Source organism: Lichenostomus cassidix, chromosome 7 (genome assembly GCF_008360975.1).
Source record: "Lichenostomus cassidix isolate B80296 chromosome 7, HeHo_3.0, whole genome shotgun sequence".
Classification (NCBI taxonomy): Eukaryota; Metazoa; Chordata; class Aves; order Passeriformes; family Meliphagidae; genus Lichenostomus; species Lichenostomus cassidix.
The window spans coordinates 24,745,829-24,761,558 of record NC_139488.1 but is presented as its reverse complement, the minus strand read 5'-3'; the positions used below and the strand labels follow the sequence as shown (position 1 = coordinate 24,761,558).

The 15,730-nt window shown below is 39.8% G+C and overlaps 1 protein-coding gene across 1 annotated transcript in view; it reads left to right on the top strand.

Annotated features, from left to right (window-relative positions):
• CNTNAP5 (contactin associated protein family member 5) overlaps window positions 1–15,730 on the top strand; it is a 277,200-nt gene that overhangs the window by 247,994 nt on the left and 13,476 nt on the right. Inside the window, exons 20-21 of the mRNA XM_085066882.1 lie at window positions 7,922–8,052; window positions 9,536–9,620. Of these exons, the coding sequence (XP_084923008.1) occupies window positions 7,922–8,052; window positions 9,536–9,620 (216 nt within the window). The remainder of the gene's footprint in view (window positions 1–7,921; window positions 8,053–9,535; window positions 9,621–15,730) is intronic.

Below are 15,730 nucleotides of genomic sequence, written 5' to 3'. Positions count from 1 at the left end.
GTCTGGAGCAAGGTAGATGTAGGCTTGGTGAAAGAAAATCAGATCAGGGAATGGGCATTAAGCAAACTGGGCATACATAAATCTGTGGGCCCTGGTAGAATGCACCCACAAGTGCTGAGAGAATTGAAGATGTCATTGCAAGGCTACTCAAAAAGCGATGGGCACAAACCAAATCACATGAAGTTTCATCTGAATATGGGAAAGAGAAAACTCTTTAATGTGAGGGTGGCTGAGCACTGGAACATCTTGCCTAGAGAATTCTGGGGTCTCCATCCTAGGAGGTATTCAAAAGCTGTCTGGATATGGCCCTGGGCAACCAACTTGAAGGGTCCCTTTAGTGGGACAGGGATGGATAATATGTCCTCCAGAGATCCTTTACAACCTCAGCCTTTCTATGGTTCTGTGAAAAGTCACAGAAGCATGCATTTGAAGGTAAACTATTGTAAGTATATGTATGTATAAGCATATATTTTGCTATAGAAAAGTCATCACAATGCTACCATTATATGATTCTTGCAATAGGATTTTTACTTAGTAAATGATTCATTCTTCTTCTAATTTTCCCCATTAGGTGACTTAAGAACATGAGTCAGCTCTTTGTAAACCAGTGGTTGCAGCCAATTCTAAACTCAAATATCTTGAGTGAGCAACCCTTGAAAGGTAGCTATAATCATGAGGTCACTGACTAAAGGGTACAACTTTTCCATTTGCAGAGACTGGCATAACCCATGAAATAAGCAGTCCATAGATGGACTTGCTGGTCAGAGGAGCAGAACATCTCCCAGAGATTTGTGTCCCTTAGAGCTCAACACAAACAAGCATCATTAACCTCAGAAAGCCATTAATCCACAAAGTTCTGTACTGCTTTTGTTGTGAGTTAAGAATGAAAAGGAGGTTTAAGAAGAGGCATATGATTATTTTTCACTAGTTTTCTCTAAAAGATTATTGCTCGCTCCCCTGCTCAGGCATCATGTAGTGCTCAAATTGATTGCTTTTTTTTCTGCTCATACCATCTTTTTGTGTGTTCTCATTGCTGAACATAATGACTGTTTGTTAGGTCGGCATGAAATGAGTCCTTGCTTGAACAGCCATCTGTACTGCCAAAATGGGAAGAGGAATGGTTAAAATATATTAGGAAAAATGGAAGCTATGAGCCAGAATCTCGGTGAAGGCAGGTTGGGATGACTTTCTCGGTCTTTTTTTCCCAAGAGCTGTTAGTGCAGCATTAATGATGTTGCATGATTTGCAAAGCCAGGCTGAACTTTTGGAATAAAATTCATAAGGAGATATTTTATATTTCATTCACTGGGTAAAGAATAAAAACTCTTCCTGCCAGCCTGGCTAGTCTTAAGTAAAAAGTACAGAGGGAGAGGGAAGCTGGGCAAGATTCTTCTTCATACAAAGGTGAAGGCAGGGGAGTTGGAAGTAGAAATCTTCAGGGTCCTTTCCAACCCAAACCATTCTATGATTCTATGATAGCCTTGGTTAATGAAGGATCTTAAAGTGAAAGTGTTTTAAAATTATAAAAAATCTGTAGAAAAGGTATGGTTTAAAAATTGCCAGAATAAATCTCACCATCAGAAAGCAGGTGCTTTCAGGGAGATTTAGTTGCAACTGAAACCTTCAGTTCCCTCCTTCATCTTTCTGTTCAATCACCTTCAGGGAAAAAAGATAGTTAATGTTGCATCACTTAGTAAAAGAAGCAGTAAATGCTTCCTTCTCCTAGGAATGTAGAGATAATGATAATGACTAATAGTGGGGTTTTTAAATTGCTCCTCCCTCAAAGGTTTCTTGCTTTCCCAACTGAAGTGAACATTCATCTGTTTTACCAATGGATAAACAGTGGCATAAAGAAGGAAAACAATTTGTCAGCAGCCATCTAGCTGGTAGATCCCAAATTGTGGCAGTGCTCTGTCCATTGCCTCCAGGGTACATAAAGCACCATGTGTGTGCTTATCCATGACCTGAACTGGAGAGACAGTGTTTAGTATTATCCCACATCCATGGGTTAGGCCTATTCCCATTTCAGTCCCAGCCACACCACCACGTACATGAGCTGTTCTGTTTAGATGAGTGGTCCCCTTAAAATCACTGGAATAAGCTCTGTGTTTAGGCCACTCAGTATGTGCAAGATGAGCTCTGTGACTGTGATCCTCTGGGTCATTTTTTAGATTTACTATATTTTCTACCTTCGGAGCAAGAAGCATCTGCCTGTTCCTTGTTAATTGCTGGTCAGTCTGTGTTCAGCCAACTGGCGGCTGGTGGGAATGAGATGTCTGTGAAGGTTAAACGCATTTCTCAGTCACGTAAGGGAACCAGCTACATTTATTGATGTTTAAGTGACAATCTCAATCTGGGTCCAGCTGTCTAGCAGGATTGTAAAGTGAACTCAGGTCATGGGCCTCCAGATACACTCCTTCTGGGTGTGCGGTTTTTTCTAAGTTGAAGAAATGCATCGTGAGGAGAAAGTGCTGTTTGGGTTTATTTTTTTTTTTTTTTTAATGTAGGATGGCCTGATATGATCCTTAAGACCTGAATGTCTCAAGCATTGAGTGAGAGACATTCAAACAACTTCCTATTTTTATTACCAGAATAGACTGTAAAAAATTGAATGGTGGATTTATCTTTTAAACCCTATGAAACAGTGTTGTCTAAGCAAGTGCAATAGCTGGGTAGTGATATCAGCAAACATGTTCAACAGTTTTGCTTCCTTTTTTTTTTCCATGCAAAACAAATAGCAAGAGTCACGCCCTAAAAAAATGCAACTACTTTCTTAGTTAAACGCCACTGGACGCTGAAGAGAAGGGCTCTGTTCTTTAAATCACCAGCAACACTTCCAATGGAGAGTAAATTTACTGAGTAAATATCCCTGGGGAGAAGCTGCTAATTAAGGAACATGTTTCTAAGCCAGCTGCTCCTAAACGAGAAAACGGTGGTTCATTTTTAAATATCTAGGCTATGAAGAGGGACACTGCCACACTGAAACTGCAAGTTCCCAGGGATATATTTTGAAGTAGAGATGACTGAAAAGTGTCCTGTGCTGTTCTGCAATCAGGAGTAAACAAACATTTACACCTTATGAGCTGCAAATGGCTTTTGAGCTAAACACTTTTTATTTTAAATTTTTTTTTTTTTGTAATAGCATCATCAATAGCCTCACTAATACAATTCCACCCTTTCTTTTATTTTTTTTTTCTTAAATTATTTTTTCTTTCAGCTATGGCTTGGGTGAGTCTGGAGGGTGAATGTGGTGGTATAGTTAAAGTCCAGCAATCCAACAAGGGTGGCTGCCAGTCTCAGACAGCCGTCAGAAGTTCTGTTGGTCCTAAACACTTTTTTCCAGGTGACTCAGAGGCAACAAGACATGCAGGGGTAGTCCAGTGCCCTTTTTTCTAATGCAGTGTTTCACTATTTCATACATACACATTGTCCCCAAATCAGAGTTATCATCTGCCCTAGTTTAAATGTGTAAATGATGTTACACGATGGTGATAAATTTGTACATTTTACATGTGCCACCCACATGTGCTCCCTGAATTAACCTCAGCTTCTCTGAGTGGAGCAAGATGTCTTGCCAGCTGCTCCAGCCAGTTTAAGTCATTAAAAAGTGCTGTTGAAGTTGGCAAGAGTTGTTGGGATCAATTTGGGCTCATTTAAAACCAGTTTCCATAAATAAAGGTCCTGCAGAGAAGTCTCAGACTCCAACGGATGCCATTCCCTTCCTTGCTGTTTTGATCCTTCAAGATTAAATGACACAAGACCTGTGGTCCTGGTGATATGTGTGACAAGAATTTAAGTTAAGAATGATGGATTTACAGACCAAATTCCTGATATCCATTTCTCTTTTCTGCAAAGCTGCTTTAAACTTTTTGCCAATACTGGGTGAGGTCTTTCAAACAAGGGAGTCTTTTCCTGAGCTAGAAAGAAGATTCTGTGTAACATTCTCCCTTTTCTAGAGGATGATTTAAAAATTAATATTTGATTTTCAACAGAAGCTTTGTCAGTCCAGAATGAATGTGAAGTTGGTGGGCATACACCACAAAGCCAGCAGATGTTTCTGACATTCCACTCAGGCACTGCTGTAGACACAGGCAGAAGAAAAGCAGCTCTCCTGTTGTCATGTTCAATCAGCACAGGCTTGGGACATAGAATATGGAACACCATGACCAAGGTATTTCTTCACACTGTTCAGTCTGGGAATATTTTTTTTTGTTCCTCAGACTGAACACTTTGAAGTCTCTAACCAGTTTTATTGCCACTGGACTTAAGAGCTGCTACAGCAGCTTATCATCAGAAAAAAAGAAGCAGTTTGAAGGCACCATGCTATTGCCGTAGCTGCCTGGAGTTTGGTTATGCTGACACTGATCATTAGTGTTCTTTTAGCAAGTACTAGTGCTGGCCTCCATCATCACTGAAAGAGTGTCCTGGGAGTGTTTTGTTTCAGAAAAGCCACTTCAGACTTAGTCACCAGCATGGGATGGCATAAATACTGCCCTTTGGTCTCTGTTTGCCAGGACTTCCCTTTGCACAGGGGAACCCCAGGAATCCTGTTAAAATGGCTCTTAGCTGTTTGATATCATTAGGGAGATGTCATTCAGCCCTACAGTCATGGATTTCAGCATTGCAGGTTGGAGACTGAAGACCACAGCGATGTGCAGCAAGTCAGCTTTGACACTGGCAGAGGTCTCATCCCAGCAGCATGGCAGCCCACATGGAATCATTTCCTCAGGAAGAGGTGAAAAGGGGCCATGCTGTGCTCAGAAACTGTGGCTAAGCAAAGCCTGCCCCCTTCTCAGGCTGCTCCAGAGGCAGAATTTGAAGCTGAAGGAGACGGATAACTACAGTAATCGTGTAAATCTACTCTTACCTAATACTGCTGGGGCAATGTGCCCAGTAAAACTCTCCAACCCAAGGCCAAAAGAATGATATCTTTCTTTTCTTTTACCTTCCTCCCTTATTGACTTAATAGCAATTGCCTCCAGCAATTCAACATAGATTAGAGAAGGAACACAACTGGCTGTGCATTGCTTGAGCATTATGACACTCCAGGTGTGCATGCTCAGACATGGAGAGCTGAGAAGAGGATGACAGGCATGACTACAACAAGACTGACAGAAATTACACTGCTCATGATTAGTGTGAACCCCTATTGCGAGACAAAAATGATGCGAAATAGAGAATAGGGAGAACAGAGCTGGTTTATGAACTGATTTCCATTTGCAGTTACTGACTCTGGGCTGATGTGATGGAGAAAGTCAGTGGACCAGATAATCAAAATTCAGAGGACAAAATAAAATTCTTAATAATAATCCTAATTAAAAATCCATTTATTTTGCTTGTCAAGTAATAAAATGGCAATTTAATCTGCCAGGAAAATTACTCTGTAATCTGAACACAGAAGTAGTTTTGGTACTGAATGCGAGGCAAAATCAGCTCTCAGCTACAATGGTGAAAACTCCAAAACACCTCAAGAGATGAGCCTATGTACTTCTGGTTTATATTCATGCAAATTTGGCCCCAGGCAAAGTGCCAGCTTGAATTCAATAGTTTTGAAGAGCAGCTGTCCATAAAAAAAGTTGCCACTGGAACTCAAAGCAATTTGGCAAAATAAAATGCCTTTCACCGTTCTCTTTACATGATTTAAGGTGAAATTGCACCACTATAGAAAGAAAGATCTGTTCTTAATGGATGTCAAGAACCTCTTCCATTGTCTCCCAACAAATGGAGCAGATGGCTTTTTTGTTTAAAATCAGTGCTTCCCTAACAAAGTCAATGGGTAAATCCCTGTTTGCGGCAGCTGAGAGCCTGGATAGACTGCATATCATGCTGGCTCCCTTGGAACACAGATGTGCTGGTTGCTATTGATCATCTGCATACAGTAGTACCAATTATATTTTATATACATATGTGTTCATGGCATTCAAAAAGAGCAGAGAGTTTTTTTTCTCATTTGCAAACTGAGGTCACAGACCACACCTAGCCCCTGTTCCATTTTTTGCTTTACATCCCTTTGAAAAGCTCCAGGTAAGAGGCAGTCTATAAAGTGCTTCTTCTGAGAGATGATTTTTAGTTTGAACCAGTCTGTTAGACTATCCTATTTTAGTTCCATCTGATTCTGTGTGGTCATCTTGGCTGTGGTGTGCAGGGTCAGTCAACCTTTCCACTTTTTATCAGCTCTCCCACTGCCCAGAGCAAATCTGAAGAATTTCCTGGCACTTGGGCTTCTTTTTTCATGTATTTCTAGAGGAAAGTGTTTCTAAGATGTTTACACTGTTAATCCCTGTTGATGCATCTTTCATTCAGTACCAGATAATGTGATTGTGATTTAAGCTTGGACCTTTGAGAGTGACATTCATGGTGATAGACAGCACCTCCTTGCCCTCGCTATGCAATGAGGGCTGGGAGTTTTGCAGCATGATTTGGGGCAGCTGAATTGGGACCTATAATATCACACTGAATAATTTAGCAGTTTTTACTGACCTTGATCTCTTCACAAATTCCCCTCTAATGTCCATGACTGTGTGTGAGAATGTAAATGCCTTTTATCCCTTTTTTTTATTTTCACTTTAAAATTTCTCCTGATCCAGCAGACCTCTCAATCAGCTAAAAAGCCTTCATCCTAGTAGTTCATTCTCATTTTTTCTCTTGATTTTGGAAGCTTTTTTTCTATTCTACAAATCCCAGAGAGTGTCAGTGCTCATCTGGGATATACTGAATTTTGTAATACTTTTTAAAAGTACAGTGCTTAGGAGCAAAATGTCCTGGCAAGGGAAAAGGAGGGGGAATGATCTTAACTGGACTAAGGGTGCTATCTTGAAGGACTGATAACTTCACTGTAAGGTGTGTAGAGATGGAAAAATTCCTGATGGTTTTCGGAATAGGGAATAAATGCAGGACCCTTTCTGAGGGTTGGGGTGCTGTCAGTATTCATTTTCTCTTTGGAGCACATAAAAAATAGCACCAGAAATGCTTTTTAATTCTGTGGCACTACTGTTCCATGTACTTTGGTTGCTGATGCACAAAAAGAGTTAAAAATTTCAGATTTTTTTTTCTCTCTGCTCCTTAATTCCCAGAAAAGTATGCTTGAAAGGATTTTATCAGAATAGATTATTTTCCTTTTAGATCATGTTATATGTAGCTCCACATGTGTGAGTGTGTGTGTGTGTATATGTATATATATAAATATTCCCTGTATACATATATATAAATATTCCCTGAAGTCATTTGTTGAAGGATTGAAATTCATTCTGGATTACTTGTTTTCTTGTGCATTTCGATTCTTTTTGGTACTATTATTTATCAGGAGTCACGATGGTTTTTTTGATAGCAAGATTGAATGAGGTGTTTGGCATTCATTTTTATATGAATTACATTAATTCCTTAAAGTATGTTAGAAATAAAAGTAAAAATACTTCTTTATTACTTATAAATTATAATGTAAGTATGGGCCTTTCAAGGTTCGAAATCAAGTTATAATTCTCACAGTTGTCACTGTCTTCTGCATTGTCTGTTGCATCTGGATGAAAAGAAATGATAAAATCCTGCATTATTAGTTTAATTCAGTGCAAGCCCTGAATGCCCTCTGCTGGAAGTGATTCCTCACAGGATGATGTAGATCAGCTGCTGGCAGCGCTGTGTCTGACCTGCAGACAGACACACTTGCCTTTGATATACTTATTTACTCATTAAGTTATGTGTCTCCATAGCACTTTGTTAACCCAGTAGGAAGGAAAGCTCCTCCAGTGCATTATTTTCTTCACACTTTTTATTACAGTTTGAGCTCTTCCAGCCTCCTCCTTGACTTATTAACCTTGTTACTCCATTGCAATAAAAAGAAAATTAGTTATTTGTTGTGTAAAGTTATTGAATGATATTGCATCACTGACACAGGTTTTATACATAGTTTTGCTCTGCTTTTAAGGAAGTTTACAGGTCCGATACAAGCTGAGTAAGGATGGGCTCCTCATTTTCACCATTGACTCTGGAAATTTTGCCAACCGAGAGCTGCACCATGTGAAGATTAACAGGGAAGGCAGAGAGCTCGTCATTCAGGTATGCCATGATTTAGGCTGAGTGCTAAATAACACTTCAGGCCACAAACACTGGCACAGGCTGTCCAGAGAAGTTGCAGATTCCCATCCCTGGAAGTTCTCAAGGCCAGGCTGGATGGGGCTCTGACAACCTGGTCTAGTGGGAGGTGTCCCTGTCTGCAGCAAGAGGGTTGGAACGAGATGAGCTTTAAGGTCCTTTCCAAGCCAAGTCATTGTATGATCCTATGAATCCTGGCAATCAGACTCCCTGATTTCGATGCCTGATTGCTGGGCAGGAGGCAAAGGTTTCACACTGATCCAGCAGCAGAACAGCTCTGAAGCATAGATCAAAACTCCATCTGGACCTTGTTTCAAAGAGTGCCCAACAGTGGTGTTTTCAGCTGAGAGATCCTTCCCTTGCCTCTGACAGGCTGTGGATTAGGAAACACCTTTGGCCAGAAGCTCATCTGGACTGTTGAAGTGGTTCTGGGGCTTAGGGATTCCTCTGTCACCTGTAGTGAACCACACAGTATGAAACACACAGTATGGATCATGAAAAAGCTCTGAAAGGGAGAAAAACAGCTGAAGAACTTAATTTTAGTTAGGGTATATTTCCCAAGGGAGAATGTGACCCCAGATGCCTTATCCTCTCACAGAAAAGGAAAAGCTGAGGGAATGCAGGATGCAGTCACCATGTGCACAGCAGTGTCCTATCCTAGAAAATAAAAGCAAGCCATGCTGAGTGTGACAACCTCATGAGAGGTTATCACCCTCTGCCTTGATTCCCTGCATCACCTGTTTTTCCAAGGCAGGGAGAAGGGGACCATCTTACTGCTCCTTCTGCTTTTCTTCTAAGGCTAGTTCTAGCAGTTCATATTGCAAAACAGGTTGGCTAGATCTGGGCAAAAGCCATTTAACAGGGAAGGGTGGCAGATTCTACAGAAAAGTTGTATCTTAAGGAATAGAATGAGAAGAAGACAGAAACATGCAGCAGCACAGGGGTTTTTTTCCCTCTACAGTTTCCATCTCTGGGTGGTAAAAAAATACTACACAACTATGGTGGGCAGGCCTCATTATCTAAGAAGGGTTATGCTAAAAGGCTGGGTTTTCCTCAGCTACCAGTCTACTATTGTCTGCTGCTCTGTGGTTTTCTTCTGTGCAGAACTAATTCTTCACAATACATTTCCAGAGTGGCCTCCTTTGAGTGTATTCTGAAGTGACTAGACGTGGATTTTGGGAAGCAGGGGGACTTCAGGGTCAAACATTTTCAGCTTTTCTGCAGAGGAAGTTTCTTCAAAGCCCTTCATATGACTATTCTGGTATACCTTTCAGCTTCTCATGCTAAAATCAAAGCACATTCACTTTTCTATCTTTAGAAACTGAATCACGCTTGGGGGCAGAATTAACTGATTTGCAGCTGAGAATGTTCCCAGAAGTTTGCAGTACAATGATTGAGGGGTGTCCATGTGCTGTTGTACTGAAGTAATTTTATTGACCTCTTCCAGGTTGATCAAGTTCTCAAACTCAAACACAACTTTTCTGAGATTGATTTCAAGGCCATTAAGTCACTCACCTTGGGCAAGGTCACAGGTAGGTTCTACTAAAAATATTCCTGATTCGTGAGTTGTTATAGTGCTGGAATTAGCCTGTGCTGTGTGTTGGGTTTTTGATAGAATTGGGGGTTTGTTTGGATGGTTTTGCTGTAAGAGTTGGCCTGAGCATTCCAGTACTCCTATTTATAAATCTCATCAATGCAAAACTTTGGCAGCTTTACTTGTTTGCACCGATAGCAATACTAAGTACTCCCGTTGCTCCCTTCAGTAAAGTGATTCATACAGCCTGTGTGGCTGCACAGGACAGCATCTTCACCTAATGATACCATTTTGCTGACTGCAGCTTGCTGCTTTTCAGCCATTTCTGGTTCCTAATGATAAGAGCAGCACAGTAAGCCTTCATCCTCTCTACCCTTTTTTCACTGCCAGTCTTTTTCCACTTGAATTTTTCAAGGAATATTGCCTATAGCACTTAGGCCACAATTCTGCATGTTCTCTATGTGGACCTTCTTGATCTTTGCTCTTCTGCACTGCATTGCCATTACAAGACCAGGAAAACTCTGCCTGAAATTTGGAAAATGTAACTCTTTTTTATTGTTAAGTGTGTCATATTCCTTTATGTAAGAGTCTTGTTCTTTCCCAGTAAGATTCTAAATGCTTCCTTCTTTACAGACATTTCAGTCCTTTGTTCAAATTGGATCTCCATATCAAGCCTGACATTTGTCTCACCATTGCAATTTTATATGTTTCATTATTAGCACACGAGGCCTGTGGGACTGGCAGCTAGACAGAAACTATAGACATCCTCTAGTGTCTGCTTGTGCAATGTAACTGCACAGAATGAAAACAGTGCATTCTTCATCACTTTGTATTAAGTAGATTAAGAGTGGGAGCTGATTATCCCCTCAGTTATATATAATGTTGGGGTTTTTTTCAGAATGCAGCCATTTTCCAAGCCTTTGTGGACAGGTTTGGGCACCTGACACTTTTCAGCCCAATTCAGAGCTAAGCTAAAATTCTCATTTTGTTGATGGTCAGCTGTAGTGCTGAGAATCTAAAGGAACATTACTCATCCTGACCTCTACCTAGAGCTCCAGCTGTAGACACCAAATCAATAAAGCAAGGATTTTCTAACCAGAAAGATGGAAGGTAGTACAAAGACCTTCAAAATGTAGCCAGCAAGTTGACATGGTGCAGGTCAGCATTATGGAGAGAAACTAGATTTAGTTACAAAAATATGATTAATTTCACAAGTGCAAGTTGTTGCAGAGCCAAAAAGCCCAGGTGTATTGCCAAAGGTCAGGCATTCAGTTCCACTGAACACCATCAACTTGTTTCCTTTTATTTCTCTCTTGCCCCAAAGTTTATTGGGATTTTGTTTTAGTAATAGCAATGGTTCATATTGTGTAATGACACTAAAGCCATAAACTTGACCATCCAGGTGATGAAAGATATTATTGCTGTACTGGGAATCACACAATGCATCCCAGCAAGTCACTTTAATTCCAGCCTAATCCTAATTCCAGTTCCTTCTTCATATGTTCAGTGAATTTCCACAAAGTTTTTCTTCTATATCAGGATTTAATTTTCCAGCTTTTATCCCACAGCTGTAGCTATGCTGAGCAGAGTCCTTGTGCTGTCACAAATCACAGATCTTCCTCAGTCTTCTCCCTCCAGGTTAACCAGTTCCAGTTCTATCAATCCTCTCTCTTCATATGAGAGATGCTCCGGTCCCTAAATCGTCTTTTCAGCCCTTCACTGAACTCCCTGCAGTAAATCCACATCTTTCTCCCACTGGGAAAATATCTTTCTCTGCAAAGCTGCTTTCCAGCTGGTAGTCCCAACCAGTGCTGGTGGATGGGGTTCTTTCTAACACAAATTCAGATCTTCTCATTTCCTTTGTTGAACTTCAGTGTTCTTGTTTTCTCATGCTTCCAGATTGTCAATATCCCTCTGAATGGTGGCACAACCATCTAATCTACCAACCACTCTTCACAATTTTGTATCTTCTCCAAACTTACTCAGGTTACGCACTATTTCATGCTAGAGGAAAAAAAAGAAAAAAAAGACAAACCAAACCTGACATTCCTACTGCTACAGTGTTAAGAGTATTGGTTTGTTCTACAAAGAGGAGAGCTGGACATTGTCATTTTGGGAATGCAGAACTTACATAAATACGTTAGATCAGCATTTGTACGATTGTATGGGTAAAATGTTGACTAAAGCTTCTTTTAATGATGGCTCACCAGGTGAATAGGGGTCACTTGAACCAATATCTGCCATGTTCTTCCTCCTCACTGCTCATGCCCTCAGCAAAGCATAAACTTCCAGAGGCATTTGATGCTTTGAAGTAGACTTAGACCTCCTGTGGTGTTTATTTTGGATGTCACTGGGATTACACACCTAAAAGCATTCATTCGGATATTTAAGTGCCCACTGAAAGAGAACCATGTGAAATACCCTCTGTTCTATATGTCTTATGTATCCATGCTATAATCTTCTGCAAATCTGTCTCTCCTTTTCTGTCACACCACTGCCCATTTTTCTGCTCTAACAGCCTGATCCTGGCTGCCTAATCAGATGATTATACCACTGGCTTTCTTGACTCCACCATTAATTTTCCACTGACCGAGAGATCTCAAAGAGGTCTTCCAGCAGGACATCATAAAAGCTTGAAACTTCTTCCTCATCAGATTTCCTTAGGACAGCCATTTTAGCACAGCTGGAACTTTTGAAAAGTGCACTTTTATACAATGACCAATTTTTTAAATAATAGTGTTTCCCCTGCTTCTACTCCCCCACCCCAGCCCCATTACACTTCCTGTAGGTACTTGCACTCTAATATTTTTTTTCTTCTTTTCAAATGGGCTATATTTTTTCCCAATGGCTGTCCTACACCCAGCTCTGAATTCTGGGAAAAAACCCCTCTGTTTAAAGCAGAGGAGTCTCACCTGGAATTCAAAACATAGGGACACTCACTCTGCCACAGACTACTTGAATGACCTTGGGTAAGCCATTTATGTGCAGATATAAAGGTAAGCAGGCATTTTATTCCCACTGGAACCAGTCTGAGCTTTACTATCTCCCTTCTCTATCAGTAAAGCATGGATAATAGAACAGCCCTGCATCAGAGGGGTGCTGGGAGGATAAAAGCATTAAAGTCTGTGAGCTCTTCAGATACACAGTAATGGGACCATATAGCTGCCTTAGACAGATCAATCTAAATATAAGTGTGGCTTTGAAGACAAGGGAGTAAAAGGAAGCATCATTCAAGTAGCCAGCAGACGATTGTTGAATTCATCCTCACAGTACCCAACAGCAATAGAAAAATATTATTATCCTGTAGTTTGTTGTCGTTTTTACTTCACAAATATAGAGGCAGGACACAAAAGGACCTATCCAAAGCTCATCAGTATCAATGGGAGTTTTTCCATGGACTTTAGTGAGTACTGGATTCAGGCCCCAAGTGGGTCATCCAGTTTATGGCAAAGCCTCAGTGAAATCTTAACCAGAGTCCCAGTTCATTTACTTTAAGTGCTCCTTGCAGAGATCATACTGCTGTATTTAACCACACGAACATTCTGACCTAACTGTGAGGCTGGCTCTGCTTTGAACAAAGAATTGAACTGCATGACCTTCAGAAGTGTCTTTCAACTTAAATTATTTTGTATTTCTCTGATCTCAGAGACACATTTGCATGCATTTAGGTGTTGTCTACAAAAAGCTGCTATCCCAGTGGAAAGTATAATTTATTTGTTTGCAGGTCTACCTTAATGAATCCTTGAAAACTTAATACTGTGCCCCAGCATGTCTAAACTTTTCACCATTATTGTCCCTGGGAAAAATAACCCCTGATGCAGAGAAGTGAATTTCATTGTCTGTGTATTTGCTTCTGCGCAATTTAATATAATAGCTGTGTAGGGATACCAGAGTAAAAGGGTAGCTCTGAAAGGATCCAAAAGGATTTTGAAGAAAAAGGTTGCAAGTACTTCTTTAGAACCTATTAGTGTTGAGCAAATTTATTTGTGTCTTCGAAGTGATCAATAGCAGACCTTCCCACACTGTAGCATAAAGGATTGTGTATTCTAGCACAGGAACATGATATCTTTTATCTCTAAAAGCCTGAGCTAAAAAACAATCAAGTTTCCACTGAGTCATTCAGCTTTGATATAAAGTTTACGTAAAAGAAAGTTTATCTGGAAAGTAATTTTATTAAAATCATTAGGTAGGTGCAGTACAATTCTTATGATTTCTACAATAGCTTTTCTTATTAAAAGTTCATGAGGAGAAAATGGAATCTATACACTGAAGAGATCACACAGCAATTCATCCAATATTATGTAGGGGTAAATGATAATAGGATAATTAAATCACAAGGGGTAAGTTGTCATTAGCTCTGAAACACAAAAGTTGTCTTAAAGAAGTACCTCCTTTAAGAGAGTTTCCATGAAAAATGCTTAAGTCCATTTCTTCTTTTTCTTTTTCTTTTTTTTTTAATGGAAAGACATTCCAGATTTTTAAGCTTACCAGATCACAATTTGCGGTTTAAACAATACAACAAATGCTTCAAGAGATATTGTCTGGACTCTTCTGGTCATTGCAAAGCTCATTTCTTTACTTCAGACTCTTCTTGCCCTAAATACTGATTTCTTAGACAGACAGTATTATGAACAAAGATCTCTTAGGCGCATTTTAGGATGCCTTTAAAAGTCATTGGTTTTTCTCTTAGTAGCCTAGTAAAGCATTAAGGAAAATGGAAATTACTACGTAAGATAAAAGAGGTGAGGCTTCTGGGACCAAGATGGCAAGATAAGTAAAGTTTGGCTACCCAAGGCACTCCAATCAATCCAAGGTCTAAGATAATAATGCCATCATCAAAAAGAGACCAAATCTATTCCAACTTTTCACCCAGAAATATAATTTACTGTAGGATCATAACACCATGATTAAATACCTGTTTTCTTAATGACAATGCTGCCTAAATAAGTGTTTGAGGTCATTACATTTTACCCAGAAATTTTATTTTAGACTGAATTCTTGCTACTTGAGCTGATTTTAGTCCACTTGTGGGAAAAGCATATATTCTTTTGCACATCATGTCTCCACCTTATTGCATATTTTCTTCTTTTTATAGATTATGTTTTCAGCCCATGCAGAATCACATAGGACTGGTTGTGTTGTAACAGATTAGGACTCAAATGTCAAAGATTATGACATGTAACAAATTTAACATTGCAAATCCAAGCAGTGCCTCATTTTTAACGATAACCTGTCTTTGAGAAAACATACTAAATGCATGTCTGAAATTCTCTGCAAAGCCTAATGAAACAAAAATTCTTAAAAGTGCCACTTGGCACAAAATGTTCAATTGCAACAAAATAAATACAGATTCATTGTGCTGGTTTGGGCATTCTGTTCATTCCTGGGAAGACTCATAAGAAGTGCCTTTAGTTTACTCTTGCTGTCACTTGCTTTTTCAGGTATGCTTTGGAGGGGCACTGAATGTCTGGAGTCTGTCCCCAGTTCAAATTCATCCTACCATGAAGCAAGAGTCAAACTGATTGAGCTCAGTTGTAATTAGGAAAAATTTCTGTTTTCACTACACTGTATTTGTGCCAGGAAATTAGATTATTCCAAAGGGGTATTTTTGGGTTCCAGACTAACCCAAGATCTGCTTTCTGCCCTTTCTAAATGAATGATTAATGTCAGGAATGTTTACTGAGATTGTTGATGGACATAGCAGCACATTTTTCAAGGTACCTGCACAGTACCCTGTAGTCAGCTCTTCTGAGACAAGTGCAGTGTGTGGAGACTACAAGAGTCTTTTACCTCAAGGTCGTGGGTTCAAATCTGGTGACAATGTCAAAGAAATAGTCTTGCTATTAATTTGTTCTGCACCTTGGCAAAATGAGGTGATAGATACACTTTAACTCCCACAGAATCATATTTCTATTTACCAGACTTAAAAAAAGAAGAACAACCAGAGCTTCAGCATACAGAGTAAACTTCCCTTTGCGCTTCTACCTGTGAATCATTTAGATTAATTAATTAATTACCTAGACTTTTAAAACAGGCTGTGTCTGCTTTCACTAATGTTAAAAAATATTTCAGCTAAGGAAATCCATAATGATCCTTCCTGGATGTAAG